This window comes from Symsagittifera roscoffensis, chromosome 9 (genome assembly GCF_963678635.1).
Source record: "Symsagittifera roscoffensis chromosome 9, txSymRosc1.1, whole genome shotgun sequence".
Lineage (NCBI taxonomy): Eukaryota > Metazoa > Xenacoelomorpha > Acoela > Convolutidae > Symsagittifera > Symsagittifera roscoffensis.
Window position 1 is genome coordinate 705070 of NC_087070.1, and position 20605 is coordinate 725674.

The 20605-nt window shown below is 35.3% G+C and overlaps 1 protein-coding gene across 1 annotated transcript in view; it reads right to left on the minus strand.

Annotated features, from left to right (window-relative positions):
* LOC134853923 (ephrin type-B receptor 4b-like) overlaps positions 1-12304 on the minus strand; it is a 48291-nt gene extending 35987 nt beyond the window's left edge. Inside the window, exons 1-2 of the mRNA XM_063869894.1 lie at positions 11330-12304; positions 8940-9016 (exon numbers count right to left, since the gene is read on the minus strand). Of these exons, the coding sequence (XP_063725964.1) occupies positions 8940-9016; positions 11330-11414 (162 nt within the window). The 5' untranslated portion in view covers positions 11415-12304. The remainder of the gene's footprint in view (positions 1-8939; positions 9017-11329) is intronic.
* Between the last annotated feature and the right edge of the window lie 8301 nt (positions 12305-20605).

The window sequence follows — 20605 nt, forward strand, 5'->3', positions numbered from 1 at the left end:
TGCAGTTTGCAGTGAGGAGCCTGAGTAGGGCCGCGGAAAACTCGTTAGAAAAGATGGCGGCATTAAAACTTATGAAAGCGTACTCAGATATTAAATCTCATATTTATAAAAGTTATTTTTAAATTTATTTATTAACATGTTATTTTTGGTGTTTTGTGCTTTTATTAGAAACGAAATATTTATAAAGTAGAAAAAGAAAAAAAAGAGAAGGCCAATAAAAAGAATTAAAAAAATATTATGCTGGCCAAATAAATGGTTTAGTGTTTTTATTTCTTTTTAAATTTGCCAATTATGCTAGATGGAATTGTAGTTCCATAAAAGTTTGTAGGACGATTTGTTCGTTTAGGTTTTTTAGATTCTGAAAGTGATCCAGGTGCGGATCGAGTATTTTCATAGAAGCTTTCTTGAGAGCTATGAGGAATATTTTTTCCGTCAGTAAAGCTTTCTGATGATTCAGATAAACGAGGGAAATCAGGAGGACGGGGAGTATTATATTGTGTTGTTATATTTTGGTGGCGGCGGCCAAAGTCATTTGCGAGACTAGTATTAGGACTTATACTGCGGCTAGGTAGGCGGCGGTGGCCATAACTACTAGATTGACTAGTTGAAGGATTAGGGGTTTTATCAGCAGGATAGGGAGTTGAACTTCGAATAGGTCTAAGATTCTGGTCAATCGCAGTCGCATCGAACAAAGTTCTTAGATGCATAGTTTCTCTGCCTGAATCTAATGATTGATCTTGGACAATAGTTCTATTTTGATCCTCATTTGTAGGATTATTATCAGTCATTTGCTGATAACCATTGTTGACTACTGGCCAAAACTGGTATTGTAGATTTTCAACTTGTTTCGGTTTATTGAAAGAGTCGATTTGATGATTTGTTATATGATCATAAAAATCACTTGAAAATAAATCACTAGAGTACTCCTGTAGTAGCTTGGGCATTTGTTGTTCTTTAGGAAAGTATTCAACAATATGATTGCGGTGGACAATCTTTTTTTCGTTAGTGAAATCATTTTGAATTCCGTATGTTACTTCCGTGATTTTTTCAATTACGGTGTAAGGTCCAGATCTCAAATTTAAAAGCTTTTGACTTTTCAATAGTGGTTTGGATCTATTTTCTAGTAACACTTTTGTTCCTTCTTTTATGGGCCGTCCTAATTTAAATTGATTTCGGAACATGTGGGCCTTATTAGTGATGCGGCGGCAATGGGTATAGGTGTTACTATAAATCAGCTTAAAATCATTTTCCCTTTTTAATATTTCAGCGGAAATTTGATTTTTTAGAAATCTATCTATGGTCTCATTGTTTGACTTATGCTCGGTATGAGCATGATTTTCGAGACCAGCGCAAAATTCAGAGGTACATCTTTTGTTTTGGTCGCGGTAGAGGCCTAATTTAAGGCTAAGGGGAACCTGAGGTTTTATGCCAAAGACAATCTCATATGGAGTGTAACCTGTACTTGAATTAATGGCGGTGTTATGTGCAAAAGCAAATTTATTTGTTAATTCAGACCAGTTTGAGCCTGAGGTACTCAAGAAATGTCGAAAGTACTGGGTTAAATGTTTATTCTGGACTTCAACTTTTCCGTTAGTCCAAGGCGAGTAAGTAGTTCTTGGTCTCAGGGTTATTCCCAATTCAGAGGACCAATGAGCAAAGTCATTACTCATGAATGCACTTCCATTATCATGAATAATTTGTTGTGGAATACCAAATGTTGTTATGTATTTCTCTAAGAGCTTAATGGTTTCCTTAGAGTCTGCATGGGTGCATGGATATACTTGAAGATATCTAGAGAAGGCATCTATCACAACTAAGCAAAAGTTTTTGCCGTGACTTGATGGTCTAAGTGGACCTTTATGATCAATGTGGATCGTTTTCATTGGGATTGTTTCTAATTGTCCCCATTGTTGTAATGGAGCTTCATTCAGGTCTTTTCGTTTAGGTTTATTTTTCTGACATTCTAGGCAATCATGAAGAAGCATGTTGACCCATTTATAGAGTCCGGGCCAATAGAAATATCTTTTGATTATTTCCAAAGTTTTTGTTTCGCCGTGATGACCGCTAAGAGGATGCTTATGAGCTAACTCAAAGCAGTTTAGCACTAGAGAGATGGGTAAGCAAATTTTTGGACTCTTAGTGTAGTCATCATTATATTCATTAATACATAGAAGATCATGTTGGTCTTCAATGAATAATAATTCGAACTGCCTGATATAGGCTTTTAATCCTTTTTCTTCACGATAAGGATTTTTTTTGTTTCTTTCTGGCTTTTCGTTTTGCTTTATGCAATTTTTGATATCTATGATTACAGTATCGTTACACTGCTCTTGCATAATTGTTTCAACGTCTAAATTTGCTTCTTTAGCAAAGTCGGTCATTTTTGCTATCAGTTCAAGAGAATCTGATTTATTCTCTTCAGATTGGAGACTTAGGGGTTCAATTAACCTCAAGGATTTTGTTTTGGTTGCAAATTCATTTTTTGCTTTAACCAGGTCGTTGAGAAGGTTGTTCTCAACATTGCCTTCATATAAGTCAAGCCATTCTGAATTTTCCAAAGGATCATCAAGTGCAGATACTTCATCTGGAATTTCTTCATAAATGTTTTCATTGTTTATATCTGGTATAGATAGCCGTTTGATTTGGTTAATTTGTTTGCCAAATCGGAAGAAATCTGTTATATTTTGTATCGCACTACAAGATTCTTCAAAATATTCTGGAGCATCTTCAATGCTGAAGTCTCCTCTGTCACTTATGTTGATTAATTTCTTTTTCCGCCTTGCACTTGAGCAATGACTGGATAGCAATCGTTTTGAAATATGTTATCATCTTTGTGGAGTACTGAATAACATATTTGTTCTCCATTGTCTAGGATGAACTTTATATCATTTGGAATGGTTTTGTGTTCTAGTTGATATCTTTTGATATCAGCGATGGGCACATTTCGGCTCAATAAGTCAGGAAAGGCTAGGTTTGAACCTGGGGTATAGATTATTTTCAAATTGTTGAATTTTGTCAATACGACTTGATATTTGAAAAATCTATGAGAAAGTTGTCCTTTTCTGGACCATAAGAAGAGAATAGGTCTGTGATCACAATATAGGTATAGAGGAAAGGGTGAACCTATAATGTAGAATTCATAGGTTTGCAAAGCAGATATTATTCCACATAATTCACGATGTTGAGTAGACATTTTCTGCTCAGCTTTATCAAAGACTCTAGAATTGGCAGAAACAATTCTTTTCCCTTCAGGGAAGTCTTGGATGAGTATACATCCGGTTCCTACATTTGAGGAGTCGGCGTGAATGTGGAATGGGTAGTTTACATCGGGTATGGCATTTGAAATATCATGACAGAATTTGTCTTTCAGTTTTTGAAAAACTTCTTCATGGCATGGTAGCCATTGAAACTTATCACTACTGTTTGCCAATTCATATAGACATTTTGCGTCCACATGAAAATTGATGATGTATGTGCTGTAGAATCCCATGACACCTAATACTCCTAGGACTTCTGTTTTTGATTCAGGGGATTTCAATCTTTTTATGTCATCAATTCGTGAAGCGATTGGGGAAAGACCATCTTTAGAGACAACATGGCCTAAAAATTTAACTTTTCTTAGGAAGAAAAAGGTTTTATCAGGGGCAGCTTTTAAGTTAGCCTTCCGTAAAAGAGAATGATATTCTCGAATTGTGTCAAACATTTCATTTTTACTTTGACTCTGTAACAGAGTGTCGTCTATGTAAGTAATTGCTTTTTTTCCTTTAATGAGAGGTCCGAAGGCATATCTCATTAGTTTACTGAAGAAATTTGGAAGTGGTTTCAAGCCATAAAAACCAACTTGGTAGGTATATTGTCTACCTCCTACAATAAAGCTTGTTAATTTCTGAGCCTCATCTGTTAGAGGTACTTGATGGTAGGCGCAAGAGAGATCACTACTTGTGAAGTATGATCCGTTTATTCGGGTCATGAGAACTTGTAGTGGTTCTAATGGCCAACTACAATTGCTAGTATCTGTGATTGAGTTTAGATACCTAGCATCCAAGACCAACTTAACGTAGTCTTTTTTTGGAAGAATGATGACTGGATTTACGAACCATGAGTTCATATCATCTTTTTCATTTAGTTCTCTGACTATGCCTGCTTGGATTAACTCATCCATTAACTTGTCCAATTTATCTCTTAGATGGACTGGGATTTTACTCGGTCGTTGTTTTTTGAACGTTGCGTCCTTTTTGAGTGGTATGTGGAATTTATGTTTTGTTTTTCCAATATCATATTTGTGATGAGAATAAACGTCTTGATCATCTATCAGCATTTGAATTAGATCAGCAAATTCATCATCCGATATATCACTTTGTGTGAAATCGAAGTCAGATAAGAATTTAATAGTAGTTTCGATTTTTTCCAAAGTGCTACTATTGTCCTTATCAATTGAGGAGTATTGGGTAAACGTTTCGTTGACAAGAAAGGCAATTAGCCGATCATTATGTTCTTTGTTTCGGTACTTTTTAAATTGTTCTTTCAAGGGAGGCCTGCAAAGGTTCTTTGCATCATTAGAAAAGTCGGTTGCTATTTCGTTTTCATTTTTGCATACTTTGACTATATCTGAACCAATTTGTTCAAATATTTCTGATACGTTTTCTGTATCAAACACTTCAAGGGCAGGCATGTCCTTGATTTCTTGTCCTGAAACATAGACAAATATAGTAATTCCAGAATGTTGGAATACATCGAGAATGATTTTGGAAACTTCTTCCCAATTCATTTTATCTAAGCCACAAGCAATTTTGGGCATTGCGATAGATCGAATGTTATTTGCTATAGCATGATCTTTCATTTCGGACAAGGTATTGAATATAGCGTCGTAAGTGGGTTTCTGAAAGTACCTCTGTTTGGTAATCAGGTTATATATGATTTGTCCAGATTTTGGATCAGTGAAGATGAGAATATCGTTAATGTTAGCATGTATTGAGTTACAAAAGTGTCGTAGCTCAGGATACCTTTTGCTAATTGATTCAGCAAATCCTTTTTTCATTGCTCTATCTGCAGAGATTGTATGGGCAATGGGCATATTCGATTCGAATATGGACCTTTTTTTGAAGTCTACATATTGTAGACAGGGGCCGGATAATTGAGTATTGCTTTCCTGTGTTGTATTGACAACAGTGTTCAGCATGAAACAGCTATCGAATTCTGAACTTTCATTTAAAATTCTCGTTGTGAACTCATCACAATCGTGGATAGCAAATATTTTTTCCTCGTATCCTTGAATATCAGTTACTGCATAGCCTAGTACACACTTGTTTAGTGTGACAGGATGATCTTTCTGATTCTCAATTAGGATAGGTAGGCTTTGCTCAATTTGAGTACAAACTGTATTAATGAAAACCAATTCGGTTTTAGTTGTATTTTTATGAGGCAGGAATGTAGTCCCTTTTTCGAAGTATAAATTTGGTTCAGCCAAGTGTTTGTATAAGTATGTAGAGCGTGCTGGAATGAACAAGGGTTCTTTCAAGTTAATTGAGACAATTTTTGAAACGTTAGGATATTCTTTATCGTTGTTCATCAACCCGTAGGATATTACACCTTCTTTTGATTTGAGCTCAACTGCTGGGATATCAAAGTAGAGAGCTTTCAAGAAGAGATGACAAAAGTCTACTCCTAATAGGTTAGCAGTCTTTTCTTCAGTTATCCACACTTTGTGGTTAGATGGATATTTTCCATCAGTGTCGAAACAAGATTGGATAGATGTATGGCCAAACATACGTATATCAGATCCATTATAAGTCTTTGCTTTAATTTTGGATCGGTAGATTGTCATTTTTTGACCTAATTTTTCCAATTCCTGATAAGTTGGGTAGTTTATGATACTACAAGTTGATCCTGGATCAATCATGAATTCAATTTCAAGTCCACTATTATTATTTTTGTCTCCGGTGGCAAAATGATATAAGCTAAGATATATCCTTGATTTAGGATTACTATCATCGCTCGGTTTCGGAGACTTTAATAGTTTAAAGGAAAGAAATCAGTGATCGCATCACAGTAATTGACTTCTTCCTCAACCCAGTGGGTAGTTTCAGACTGTATTTGATTCGATCTAAAATTTGGTGATTGAGATCGCGTTGAGTCTCGACTGTTATTGCTATTATAGCTTCCAGTGTTATATGGTCGACCTCTAGGATTACTATTGAATTGCCTATTTTCTTGGTCGTAGAACTGTTTAGCAACTTGTTCATTTTCTCTGAATTTGTTTTCTCTGGGATACCTATCATCATAGGTTTGGGGTCTTTTGTTATTGAAAGACGATTGTGCATTAGCCTTTTGGAAATTGTTTCCGTTGTAGTTATAATTATGGCGAATGCCATAGTTATTTTGGCTAGGATTTGAATTGTTAGTAGTTCTGTTTTGGTTATCCCAAAACCGGTTACTTGGGTTAGGGTTATTCTGGTTAGGGAAGTTATTCGGTCTTCGATTTCGTTTATAATCAGTTTCAAATGAAACTCTTCGTTCATTTTTTGTTGTGAGTTCTTTTCGCAACTTATTTACTTCGTCCTGAACTTGCTTTTTGGAACATCTAGATATAGAATGTCCATTCATTCTGCAATATTCGCAGAATCGTGTACTATTAGGTCTTCCCTTGATGTCAGGGTGACGTCGTTGAAATGAATTCTGATCATTGATTGCACTAACTTCTTGATTCTTGATCAATTTTGTTAGTTCTTTAATTTGAGTTTCTAATGAAGTCATTTTATCCGTTGTTGACTTATTAGCAGGATCAGTAGCAACAATGAATGTTAGATCCTTAGTGATTACATGATTTGTGAATTGATCCCAGTTGGCATTTGGATGCTCTATCATGTATTCATGAGCTTTTTGTTTAAGGGCTAGAGGTCTTAGTCCCTTAATTGAGAAATCAATATACTTTTGACTTCTTTGTCTGTTTTGTATAGTTCTCTCAGCATTTTGAGCAGCTTCAGTAGCATGAACGGCTTCATCAATACTTTCGGGCCATCCTCTATCTACAGAAGATTTAATTCTGTGGAAGTAATTTTTTATTAATTCGCCATCTTGGCGAGCTGCATTTTCAGCATCAATTCTATGTTTGAATTGATCTCGTCCGTCAGTGAATCTGTTTAGGAAGAGATCTTTGAGTTGTGCCCATGTGGTAGCATTGGTTACATTATCATTGAACCATTCAAGAGATGTATCAGTTAACAATGATCCGAATAGGGATCGTTGTCTGCTATCATAGCTGCGTCGTGCATCATTATCAGCAGGTCTTTGACCTAATGAGAAAAGAATTTTGTTTTCAACTGAATTCCAAAATGCTGTAGCATTTTGGTTCGGATCGTTTCCCGAAAATGTCATTAAAGACAAGTTGGGATGGGATATTGGGGTATCAGCCATTTTATATTTAGTTTAGAACTTAAAAAAGAAAGATAGAAAGTTTTATAAATTTGTTTAGAAAACTTAAATTTCCGATTTGGAAATTTATTACTTCTCTTTATTTGTAAAAGAAATTTCAACAATTCTCCAGTTTGAGAATTGGAATTTTTGCTTTTTATCTCTTTTTGAGACTTTAGCAATTTTTGCGAATTTTTAGAAGGTAAGCCTCACTGGTCGCACCAATTTATTACGCTAGCAATACTATAGACGTCGGACAAAACGCTTGCTAGGAATAAAGGGTCCTTTCTACTTTCTATCTTAGAAAGTAAATCTAAAATTCGCTGAGAAATATTTTATTAAAAAAAGAAGGAAGTATGAATTTACAGCAAGTTGCCTTTTGACTCAATATCTATTTTAACGGTGAGATTAGAGATATTTTTTAGAGATTGGTTGGGGTGGTAGAAGAGAGTGGTGTTGGTGTTAGAAGAGATATTGTTGGAATGAATTCCCGTAGTTTTGAGCTTCTATTTATACTCAGATTGGGAAATCACGCCACTTTTCGTATCAAATGAGAAGTTTCTTTTAACTTCGTATTCTTTATTCGTACATTCGTATTTTACGAGAAGAAGGTTTCGTATGCTCGTATTTTACGAGAGGAATCGTTAATATTCGTATTGAATGAGAATAGTCGTTTGAATTCTCAATGCTTAAAACGTTATACGAATTATTCCAATAGCATTTCCCTTCCTTTTGCAAGGGAATAAAAACATATTTCTTTTGGTGGTGGCGGCGGCGTCACATTTTGTGAACGCAATAAAATAATTCATGTTTCTGTTTCTATTTGAAATCAGAACACTAGAGGGGAGTCGGTCGGAGGCATATTGGAGATTTTTGAAATCTCATCTTTGAGGGCACGAGTATCGCAATAATGACTTTTTTTAAATTAAATTGAAGAATCACAAAATGCTATAATCTGAATTTCATATTTATTCCCAAATGTTAATTCTAAACAAAAACGGACAATTTTACACTCTCCTTATTTCATTTTCAATTTTTAAAAACTACTTTAATGTTGTCATAATGCAACCAAACTTGGCATGGTGAACAGGTTAAATTTTGCAAACTATTTTTTTTCTCCATACTTTACATTGCAACACTATGCATTTAGCCATAACACCGCGAAAAATAAAATGCAATATTAAAAATCAGAAATAAGCCTCAAATTAGCAAAAATTCGTAAACCTCTGAGATTCGAACCAGCGACCTAGAGATTAAGAGTCTCATGCACTAACCCGAAATTCATTAGGCACCAAACACTGGCCACAAGTAAAGCAGCATAGATGCTATGCTGCAGTGAAATTTCCAAATAAGTGAACACTTTTAATGAACAATTTCATTTGCGAGTTAGGTTAGAAAAAAGAATGTTCGTAATAATACATTCGTAGAACCCATTATTTGCCCCCCCCCTCAGAATAAAAAAATGTCCAATCTCTCGGAAATTAAGTGCTGCAGAGTAGGGATGGTAGGAAGACAACAGCTATTCTCACCCCGTCTTTGGATCTCCCAGGAATGCTGACTGGGGTCCAATCATCTGCATTGTAGAAATCGGACTGGTACAACACACCTGAAAAACAAACCATGACTCATCAACAAACAAAGCATCATCTACGCTACTTGAATTAACATTTTGAGTCATGTCAAGCAATTTTAAATCTATTAAGAGTTTGTGAACTTTTAGCAATCTTTTAATTAGAAAATAAGAAAAAATAATACTTTCTAAATAGTTGTATTCAAAATGACTAAAAATTTGCCTCTGCAGATTTAAAATAACTTATGTTACATCATTCACCTTAATATAAGCAGACAAAAAAAATCAGCAAAAACTATAAAAGAGTCTTCACTACGTTCATTACTCTTAAACAATTTTTACTTGAAAGAAAAAATACACTATCAAGGATTGGCGAAAAATTCAATAGCTCTTTAATATTTTTTCAAAGCAGCTGTTTCATTTTCCGTGTTTTAATCAAACTATTTTTCTTAATTTCATAACAAAATCCTAAATTTTTAGAAGTTTTTGTTTTCGTTAACTATATTATCTCAATTTTCATTAGTTTGCATATGATTTCCACAATTTCCATCACTAAAAGGGAATTGTAATTTTTTTTTGCGACTCAGATATTTTCTTACAGCTATTTTGTTGAAGACCAGCATATGGTAAAACTATTATTTTGAATTACGTAGTTCCGAGTAAATATAAGAAAGAGAAAACGAGTTTTAACGATATTTTTCAATATCAAAACAATTTCATGCCGCGTTTGACGGTCGAATATTTCTGCTGCAGAATTTTTAAAAAATTTCCACGTCTGTACAAATATCCTTTAAAAAAATTCCAGGACATCCAACAGTTGTCTTATCTCTGTTGAAGATACAAGAACAGAAGGCGTTCATAAACATATAGAATAACCCATTTGGGAATTGGGCAATTCAAGTAATGGAGTGAAATGTGCCTTGAGGATAATTGATGCCTGACGACAAAAATAACCGAGGGAAAAAGATACTTGGGCTAGATTGACTTACAAAAAGATGTCTTTGAAATTTGATAGCAAGCAATTTAAAATCATGGAAATTCAAACACCCATAAGCTACGCAAAAGAACATCACAAATGCAGAAAACCAATTTTCAATTTAACAAGAACTTTCTTCATAATTGATTTTTCTCAGCATCTTTAAACGATTATTTCACCATCTTTATCGTAAACTAAATTATTGATACAAAAGCAAGAAAACGAATAGACTTAGACCTATAAAACGCAAAAAAAAAAGTTTTTTTTTTGTTCATTCTAAAAATTTTTTCGTTTTTTCGTCTACTATGTTCGAAATGCCCCAATAATCTTCAGTAAGAAATTCAGCCCATTATATTTTTACATTATTCAACTTATCGCTTTCCGGCATTTGCGTTAAAACTGATGGCGGATAATTTAACAATGCTTAATTTAATTTCAAACAACAGAGTCACAAATATTCAAAGTTGGGGAATCTTTTGTAAACCATATCAGACGTGTAATTGATTCATCAAAGACAAGAAATCGAAATTGGAGCAAAGCAAAGTTCTGGTCAAAAGGCTCAGCCCTTTTTTATTTTCCTTCCCGAAAACGTCTATGTAATGGGATAAATGGGTATTTGCTGAGCTTCAAATAATGACATTCTTGAGTCTTAGTTAAGATCGTTAATAATTAAATAGTACTTTTAGAGGATTCTGTTTTGAAAACAGACGGATATAGCGGCTTAAAAGAGCCATGCCCTGTCAATTTTTAAGAGGCTTCATTTTAAAAAGCGAGATTTAATTACCTCCTATGATATCAAGTCAAAAAGTTTCGCCCCAAAAAAACTGATTCAACGGTTAAACATATGCACAACTTGGTAACGTGAAATGATTACCCCTTTTGCAATTCGAGCTAGTAAAACTAATTTCTTGAGGTTTCAGTTGACACCTCCCTGCTCCCTTTTTGGGCAAAAAAGTTCCTCCACCAAACCACTCCCCCTCCGCTCCCGTCTGCAATTTTCTATATTTTTAAAACTTTTGTTCACGTGGTTCACTTGTGGTAAAAACTGTCTCATGGGTTAACAATTGTTAACAATTGCAAACATGGTTTTTTGATATACAACTTCGTAAAAGTAATGATGTTCATATCTGTCGGGAACAGCAGAAGAGTTAAGAAAATGTATCGAAAATTGGAAAAACAGTGCCCTTTTTTTCGTTTTATGAATTTTGCTACGATAACTGTCATTTGAATAGTTATGTGATAGTTCGACAGCAAAAGGTTTCTCATATTTGAAATTATTATTCTCTTAATTATACTTAATAATGTTCATTAAAAAAATTTAAAATCATTATCTGATAAGGAATAATTACTTTTACAACATTTTTTTTACTTACGTTGAATCGCTGAACAATGCAGAAAAAGGATTCCAAACAAGACAATTTGGGCAATGCATAAAGAAACTTTTTGATTAGCACTCATATTTCAGAACAAGTAGAAAATGCCACAAGTGATTAAATTTTGAGCTACGGTGGCGCGGATGCAATTATAATAGTATTCCACTGGATAGGAAATAGTACAGGAAATTTGCGAAATGATTAGATATTTTTCTTTGGAAGTTTTGTTTCTTTCAATCGCGGTTTCAACATTGGATGTCTAGGTTTCACACGTGCGTCAAAAATAAAGCTTCTTCGGACTGTGTTGACCTCCAGATGATGAGCGCCGAAAGGTCAAATTGAAGAGTCAACCGGGTTCTGAACTCTCTTTTGTCGGTCAAAAAGAGACAAACAATAACTCAAAATGAAAATGGTACTATGTGGAATTTGAAGCTGGGTTTCAGACTGTAATTTAAACAAAACCAGTCGATGACTCTGAACTCATTTTGGAAGCAAAGGCTGAATCGGTGGACCTGTTTTATTTTGAAACTGGTAAAATATTGAAGAAGCTCTAACAATTTTGATTCGAATAGATCTAAATTAAAATGGTCTTTATCTATCTTCGATTATAAACTAGTCTTCAAGACGGATTATATTTTTCTCAAACAAGTTATTAAACAGCAACTCAGTCAAATATATCGAGTATTTAAATGATACGTACTTACTACTCTCTTATTGGTTAAAATTATCAACTGAGGATCCGTCGCATGTGATTCGGTCAATAAAATAAGGCAAGCAAATAAAGTCCTATGCCATTTTAAATTCAATGGGATTTAACATATTTCAATAGAGATAGATGGTGACTTCGTTTCTTACTGCCGATTTGCGGTTACGGTAGACTTTCTCAAAAGTTTCAACCATTTCGTTGATAAGTTATCTTCAACTGTTATTTGAGCTATCAGCAGCTAATTCTTTCGCCGAAGAATACTAGAACGAGGTCGAACGATATGCCATCGCAAGCCATTTACAGCAAGTATAGATTTGCAAGGTGTGAAAAACTCGTTATTGCTCTTTTTTTTTACATTTTACTGTTCTTGGAAACCACTACTTTTTTCACTTCTTAAGAACTAACTAATTAACTTCCAGGATAATTAATTTTAAAAATTACCATGTAGCCACCTACAGTCTGAGAATTTTACAGAAACCAGGTGAAGCTTTGCTTTGCTCGCAACGAAAACAGCAACATAATGAACTCAGAGGCGAAGCAGGAGCTTCGCACCATTTCCGATACAACACAAATATAGCATGACAAACTAGCAGACATAAATTGAAACGAAAACCGCTAAATCCTTAAAAAGGTTTTATATATTTGTCTCAATTTGGTAACAAAACCGACAATTTTTAATCAGATACCCGTAGAAGAAAAACTATTTAAGCAGCAAAACCCGTTGTTTTCCTTAAAAAATTCCAAAATTTAAAAAATAATAATATATTAACCCATGAAAAGACATTCAAGCATAAGAAAAATGTTTTTCTCAAACAACTGCGCAACATAAGATCACTCAGCCATGAGATTTAAAACGGAAATTTTTAAAGAAAAAACGCAAAAAAAAACGGAAATTATACCGAAACAGTTGGTAAAATTGAAACAAACAAAAACTTAATATTGAATAGAACAGGTTTTCGATATACAGACATGATCAAAATAATCCTATTGGCTGATGAAATTGTAGATTTGAGAAAATGATTCTATTGGACAAGTTGTTTACAAAAAAAAAATGTGTTCCGAATTCATTACGCTCAAAAAAATCAGTAAAATTAAAAACCTTTATATTTGAAAAAAAAATTGATCAAAAAATTTTCATAAAAATTGAGCTAAAATTCCTCAATAAGCCTGGTAACTCAATCAACTCCACTAACGGGGTTCTAAAAGGGCATTCAGAAAATCAGAAGAAAGCTGAACCTACAAAAAAAGGCGGACTACGGTAACTAAGCCGACAAAAATAATCAGACGGACGACCAACCAAAAAAACTTCTAGTTCGCAAAAAGACAGGTCCCAGCCAGATTTGAACTACAAACCTTTGTCGTCTTAGACACGTGTTTTACCTCTACTCAGATGCGCTGAATGGTTGATTGCAATTATTATGTGGAAAGTTGAAATATGTGTAACGTTTTCACGTGAGCAAACAAAATTTTTAACGGGGAAAAATTGCATTACCCGGTTGCTACACCCTTGGTTATCGCAAGGGTAGCTAGAATTCAAAAGAACATAAACAAAACGTGCCTGAACCGGAGGAACCCATCTTAAAGCAAGAAACTGAAAGCAAGAAACTGCGTTAAGACTAGCGTGTAACGCAACTCCGGTGCTTCGAATTTTTGACAACTCACAAAAAACCGCATATATAAGAAATAAGATCTGCATCCTATGTGTGTAATCTGACCGCAACCCAATTACTGGGTTGGTAACTTCAAACTTTGTAAAACTTTAGTATTCAAGTTTTGAAAAAACCTTAAATGAAGCGAAAAAATTTTGTACTCAATAGAAACCATAAAGCAACAATTTGTCAAAACCCCAGGCGCAGAGGCGAAGCTGCGCTTCTCAAACACAAGCGATAAAACCACACAAGGTAGCTCTGAAAAAAAAAAGAAATAAGAAAAGTTCAAATTCGAAACTGCCATCTCGAGATTTAGAGTCTCACGTACTCGCACAAGCTCAACGTGAATTTGAGATGTGACAACACAGCCTCCAATGAGGCTGCTAGAGATAATAATAAATTGTCTATGCTTTAAAGCAAAAACGCCACCAATTTTAAATTAAATAAAAGGTAAATACTGCGTTGATCCTCGGACAAAAAGACGAGGATTTTCACGTCCTTCCCACCGAGCCACAGACGCTTGACTAACGGCAAACACAAGCCACCAACAAAACAGAGAACAGATTCATGAAATTCCCAAAACTACATCTCGTGATTTTAGCAAAATTGCCTCCAAATGAGCTTTTATTTTGCGAATAAGTTCAGAAAAAAAAGTAGTCATACTAAATCAAAAAACTTTTCAAAGAAACCAAAATTAATTTCTTATCTTTTCATCATCACCACAACATCCTATTAAATTGAAACCCAATAAAGCCATCGTTAAAATTAAAAAGACTTTAAACTCAGTATTCTCGAAATTAAAATTCTTTTGGGATTAGAATTACGACTAAAAAGGCTTTAATATGTTCTTGGGTTACCTGAATTTGACCTGGGGTACTTTTTTGGAACCAACTACTCTTGACGTTGAAAACGTTTTTTTTTGGGAGTAGAGTCACCCTGCGTCATAATTCTTTTGGATCACACTGTAACGTAGCAAAACCTAAGATTCACAGAGAACAAAACATTATGAAAAATGCAATTATGAAAAATGCAAACAGCAATGGATGAATTTATCTTTTAAGCATTTTAACCCCATAAGCATTTTCGTAAATTAAGAGCGTAAGTTGCCGTCCACTTAACAAATGAGTTCGAAATAAGCTTGAAAAAAACACAAGCCAAAAAGCCAGACATAAATTTTAACTTCAGAAAAAAAATTAAATAAAAAAAATCGCAAGACCAGGATTCGGGACTTCTTATTTAAAGAAAAAAATCATCACTACCTTTATAAGTGTTTTTAATAAGTTCATTGACACTGAATGAAACTGAAACTCTTTTGTGAGATTTTGTAAAAAGTTTTTCAAATAACTAAGACTAGCGTGTAACGCAACTCCGGTTCTTCGAATTTTTGACAACTCTGTGACATTCGACCAGAATGTACGAAAATGCAGTTTCGCATTCGAATTTTTATGGAGCAGAAAAAGAGCAGCTAACCTGGAAGATTGATGGTTTTAACAGATTAGTGACGTTATTTGAACGATCAGACAAATCGGGAAGGGTTGGTGTTGACTGACATGTTAATTTTTAAAAACTCGAATAGTGACGTCCCATTTCTGAGAGGTGTTAAGGGGCCATTTTGGGACGGAATACGGAAGAAAAACAGAACAACAAGAGTTGCAGTGAAAACAACGAGAAAACAACGACAGATTGATGTTATAACTGGAAATTGTCAGAAACCGCCCCGAGTTGTAACGATTGTGCCGCTACAATCGTTACCGAGCAATTCACACGAACGAGGAAGGGTATTGGGACGACGTGTCCAGCCTTCCTAAAAGAAATAAGGACGTTATTTCCCCGGATTCCAGAATCCGGAGGGGTCTCGGGCCCAGAACTCAAACTAGTTTATATAAACTTTTAGCTTACTGGTCATGTCCTGAGTTAAATTTTATTAACATCCAGATTTATTTTCAGTGAATGAGAAGCAAGGAGTGAGGGAAAGGGTTGATCCATCTTCGATGGAGATGATGATTTTTATCTACTGAACAAAAACAGTAGTAATATAATAATTAGTAGTAGCCCTGTTTTTAGGAGTGACCTCGTGGTCTGGGGATACTGAAACCCAGCCATGAGCTCACTATTCTTGCATATAATTAAGTTAGTTTGAGTGTTTTGACCGAAGCCGGAAACAGTAACGTTTTTGTCGACCCGATGTGAGAAAGACCACCAAAAAAACTGGCTGTGGCAGAGACGGTGAAAAGCATGTAGAGCTGTGTTTAGACGCTAGCCAGTCGTTTTAGAACCTAGCTTTATTTTCCGTCGATATGTACTTCCGGGCGAATGTTACACTCACAAAAAACCGCATATATAAGAAATAAGATCTGCATCCTTTGAGTGTAATCTGACAGCACCCAATTACTGGGTTGGTAAGTTCAAATTTTGTAAATCTTTAGTATTCAAGTTTTTTTTAATGCAAACTTTAAAAAATCATAAATTTGTAAAGTGTTGTAAAGTGTTTTATACTCAAGTACTTTAAAAAAAGTTTTAAAAATAAATAAAAAACTTCACATCAAAATGTTAAACAAAGAGCAGTCGCATTTGAACGCAAGATTTCGATTTCCTGTGAGTACTGTCACAAAACTATAGGGCTAGGAATTTCAAATTGAGAAAATGTTCAAACTTAAGTTTTCTAAAAACTCCAAAAACCATAAAAAACTTCATATCTTAAAGTTTTTAATGATTTGAGCAGTTTTACTTGGAAACATGATTCGCAATTCTCAGAATACTCTAATTCTTTTTTTTTAAATTGAAAATTCTTACACTTTAGTTGGAAGCTGTCAGAGTACTCTGAGAATTGCGAATCATGCTTCCAAGTAAAACTGCTCAAATCATTAAAAACTTAAAGATATGAAGTTTTTTATGGTTTTTGGAGTTTTTAGAAAACTTAAGTTTGAACATTTTCTCAATTTTAAATTCCTAGCCCTATATTTTTGTGCTAAAGCTTTCTTAAAGAAAAAACGTCATGTCTCAAAAACTACGAAGATTTGAGCAGTCTTATTTGGAGGCAAAATTCACAATACCTGAATATATTTAAACAGTCTCCAACTACAGGGCAAAAAATTTTGTTATTTTGATAAAACATTTTAAATTTGAGGTTTCAGCAATGTAATAATCAGAAAGTCAAAAGTAGCATAGAAACAGAGTTTACAGTCAGGAGTCTGTAAATGCTTGGAATTTTCTAGATATGTAAGTGATAATGATAGAAAAAGATGACAAGTGTTGATGTCCTTACAATTAAAATCGATACAGGTAAAGTTTCTTCGATAAGAACACGCAACTCGACACGAGAAAGTATAAAATAAAGTGTTACAAATAAAAAATTTCGTCGACAGTTGTTTTATCATTTGTTGTTCCGAGTTCGCAAGCGGCGTTCGCAATCTGTATTGCAAGGGAGATTCTCTGTTTTAAAAAGCTGCCTGCTCTGGGTTTCTCAGTTCATATTCTTAGGTTCTTACAAAGCTTGCTCAAAAAAAATTCTGCGCTGGGGCCGGCCGCGCCCTGAATCTCAAAAGCTAGCGGTTGAAAAAGATACCCATCATCTACTAGATCTTTATACTTGTCATTTTTTTGCTCTTCCGCTTCAGTGGCAGCCGCAACAGAGTTTCCAAACAGACCCGGCATTAATCCTACAAGGAGCTAAGGAGTCTACTACCGTTACATCCCACAAGAGCTGCTTACCAACAGCCCATGGAATGAGCGTCAAACCGTCTGTTCGCTTCTGATCCCTTCTGTAGAGGTGTCGTGGTTCTAAAACAGACGGAATAAGAGTAGAAGATAAACTCTGCTTTATAATGGCATTCAGGTTTGAATGCCTGGAGAATCTCCCTGCACTTTTGAGGCAAGAAAAACAATGCCAACCATCTCCAATAACGTCTTTTCCGCACACGCATTTACGCCATTCGCATATTTTTGAGCCTAATCGACGTCCTATCGCAATTCTGAGTTGTTGATTTGACAATTTTAACTTCAAATTTTTGCACGGGATGACGTTCAATCATTGGGGGCCAAATCTATCTTGAAACGCGTTGAATCTTTTTACGTCCGTTGGTTCGAGTCGTAAAATCAAGTCTGCAATTTCGCGGTCAAAAATTGGCTCTGTCCAATTTTTTTGGATTTCATTTTCCGGAGCCATTTCAATTTTTCCAAGTTCAAACCACCGTTTAAGCGCATCATCATAGGTTCCATCCACATGCTCCAAACCAAAGATTTCGTTCAAGGCATTTTTTGCTCCTACTGCTGAGGCTAAGAAAGCGGGTAAAGCGAGTAGATGAGCGGAAGAAACGCCCAAGCCACCTTTGAGTGCCGGGAAAACTGCTTGTAAAAACTGGTTATCATCCATTTTCCTATTAGTGTCCTTGCGTAACGAATTTCTTAGTAATTTGTCGTACCGTTCCAAAAAACTATTTTGCAAAACACAAGGGCTCTTACTCAAAAAAAATATAGGAGTTTTGGCATGCTAAAGCAATTTTTCAGTAGGTAAAAACCAAAATGGACGTCTAGTTTGTCAATGACATCCGAGATTTTTTCAGGCTCCTTAATTTTTCATTGAGCCATTCTTTTCGGTGAAGCTCGCCGATTGGAGATCCTAAATTGAGAAGTTCTTTTTTTAATTTTTTTTGGCGCATATTTTTCGAAATTGTGTTAAAATTGAATTATCCTGTGTACTCGTAGTCGGTCCCAAAAAAAACAAAGTTCGCACTTCTCAGGGTTCAAGCTCAGGCCGTATATTTGTTCCAATTTCAGAATGTTTTTAAGGTCCCGGAGTACTACCTTATAGTCGTCGGCTAAATTTCCATCATCTAAATACCAGATGTTAAATTTCGACTCCAACTGTTTGACTAGTGTCTGAATTGTTTGCGCAAAAAGGGGTGGGGCTTCAGGATCACCTTGCTGAGTTCCGTCTTCTGACATTATGACAGAGTTTCCGTAAAAAAGGTAACTAGTTTTACTATACGCGCAATGGGTGTAATTGTACAATTCTGGGCGATTTGAAAAAACATGATTCAGCATTGTTTCTCTACTTAGAGAGTTAAAGGCATTCTTAAAATCTAGTTTGAAAAAGAACAAAGCACTTTGAATTGTCGTCGCGTTCAATTAGTTTTCGAAACGAGTGTGCAGCTATTTCTGCTCCTCGTTAGGTACCGCATCATACCTGTACGTTTCCGAAAAAATTTTGTCGCTTGGAGAGGGCCTTGCTTCCAGCGCATTTAGACGCGATACGTCTCAGCGTGTTGCCTATGGCAATTGGTCTCAAACCTCCGTCTATCTTTATGAGGGCGACAAGCTTTGCGCCAAAAAAGAAAGGTCTTAGGGGTTCGGGTATTTTGCCATCTCCAATGAGGTTTATCAACTTAGTAAGCGTTTTCAGAAAATTAAGTCCTGCACTGCCATTCGACTTATAAACAAGATCTTTAAAAATTTGAGGAACTATTTTATCAGGTTTTGCTGCTGATCCGTTCGGAAAGGACATTATCGCTTTGTATAGGTCGAATTCGGTTACAAAAAAACTGTCTAAATTTTGTGGATTTGGAGCTGCAAATTTGGCTCGCTGAGGGTGCTTAGATAACAATTTTTGATAGTTATCGGTTGAAAAAGGAGCAATTTTGTCATCCGAAGCAGCAAGCCTTGTCCCTCTCTTTATATTTCCTTCATCGAGCTTACTACTTATTAGCTTTATTCTCTGCTCGAGGTCACTCAGAGGCGGGCTTGAAACTTGGGGATTGGGTTTTGGAAGTGACACGTCATTTGCTTGAATTTTTTTATTTATCAAAGAGCTCATGAGTGTGGTCTGTTTGCGTCCACTTCTTTTTGGTTGCTCCAAAAAAAACAAGAACGACGTTGAAAAAATTAGCCATTTTGTAACATCTACATTTTAGAAGATGTCAGTCATTTTGTCCGACGGACTTTCCGCCAAGGGAAGACGGGATTCTTTTGGTACTCTCTTGAGTACTCGGACATTTGAGATGGCTGTATTAACATAATTGTCTAGCACTAAATCATTAGCTATTGTTGCTTTATTAACAGATTTTACATCAACGCATAAAGGACACTGAAACCATTGGGTTTTCTTAGAGTCGCTAAGAGGAATATTTACACAAATGATATGATACCAACTAGAACAACAATCACATCCAATCCAATTTATCAGTCCTGAAGGTTTTAAGAAATCTTTGCTTTTACAATCTTTGTTGTTTTTCCTCATCTTGACGCAGCATAAATGATAAGCGGTTAGTGGGAATTTCACAAATCAGCAAATAAAAAAATAAAAGACAATTAAATTAATTTGAATTTTTAAATCGAATTACAAAAATCAAAAACAAGGAACAATCTCTCCCGAGCTCAGTAGGTCCAGCGGTTCACCACGAAATTCTTCAAGCCAGTTCCAGTTTCCCACACTCCCCACAGAAAGTCACTTGACAGACCTGTCTCTAAAATCCCTCAGAGGGCGCTCCACAAACAGGCACAAACATTAAACACAACAAATCTAATTAATAAGTTTATAAAAGGTTCTATAACAAAACCTACAAAGATTTGAGCACCTTATTTGGAGGAAAGATTAACAATCCCCGAGATTTTCTGAAAATCGCAACTACAAGGTGGGAATTTCAAATGATTTCGAAACTTTTAAAATTCAAGATCTCGAAAACTGCAAGGAATTGAGCAGTCATTTTTGAAGGCTACAATCGCAATCACTGCCAGCAGCCAACTAATGGGCTGGGACTTTTACATTCAGAGATTTTTTGAGTTTTCTAAATCACAAACACTGTCGTATCTCGAAAGCTTAAGGATTTGAATAATTGGAGCTAAAATTCGAAACCCCCGAGGCAACTCTGACAGCATCCCACTTTTGGGTTGCTCATTTTAAACTCATTATTGAAATAAACAGAA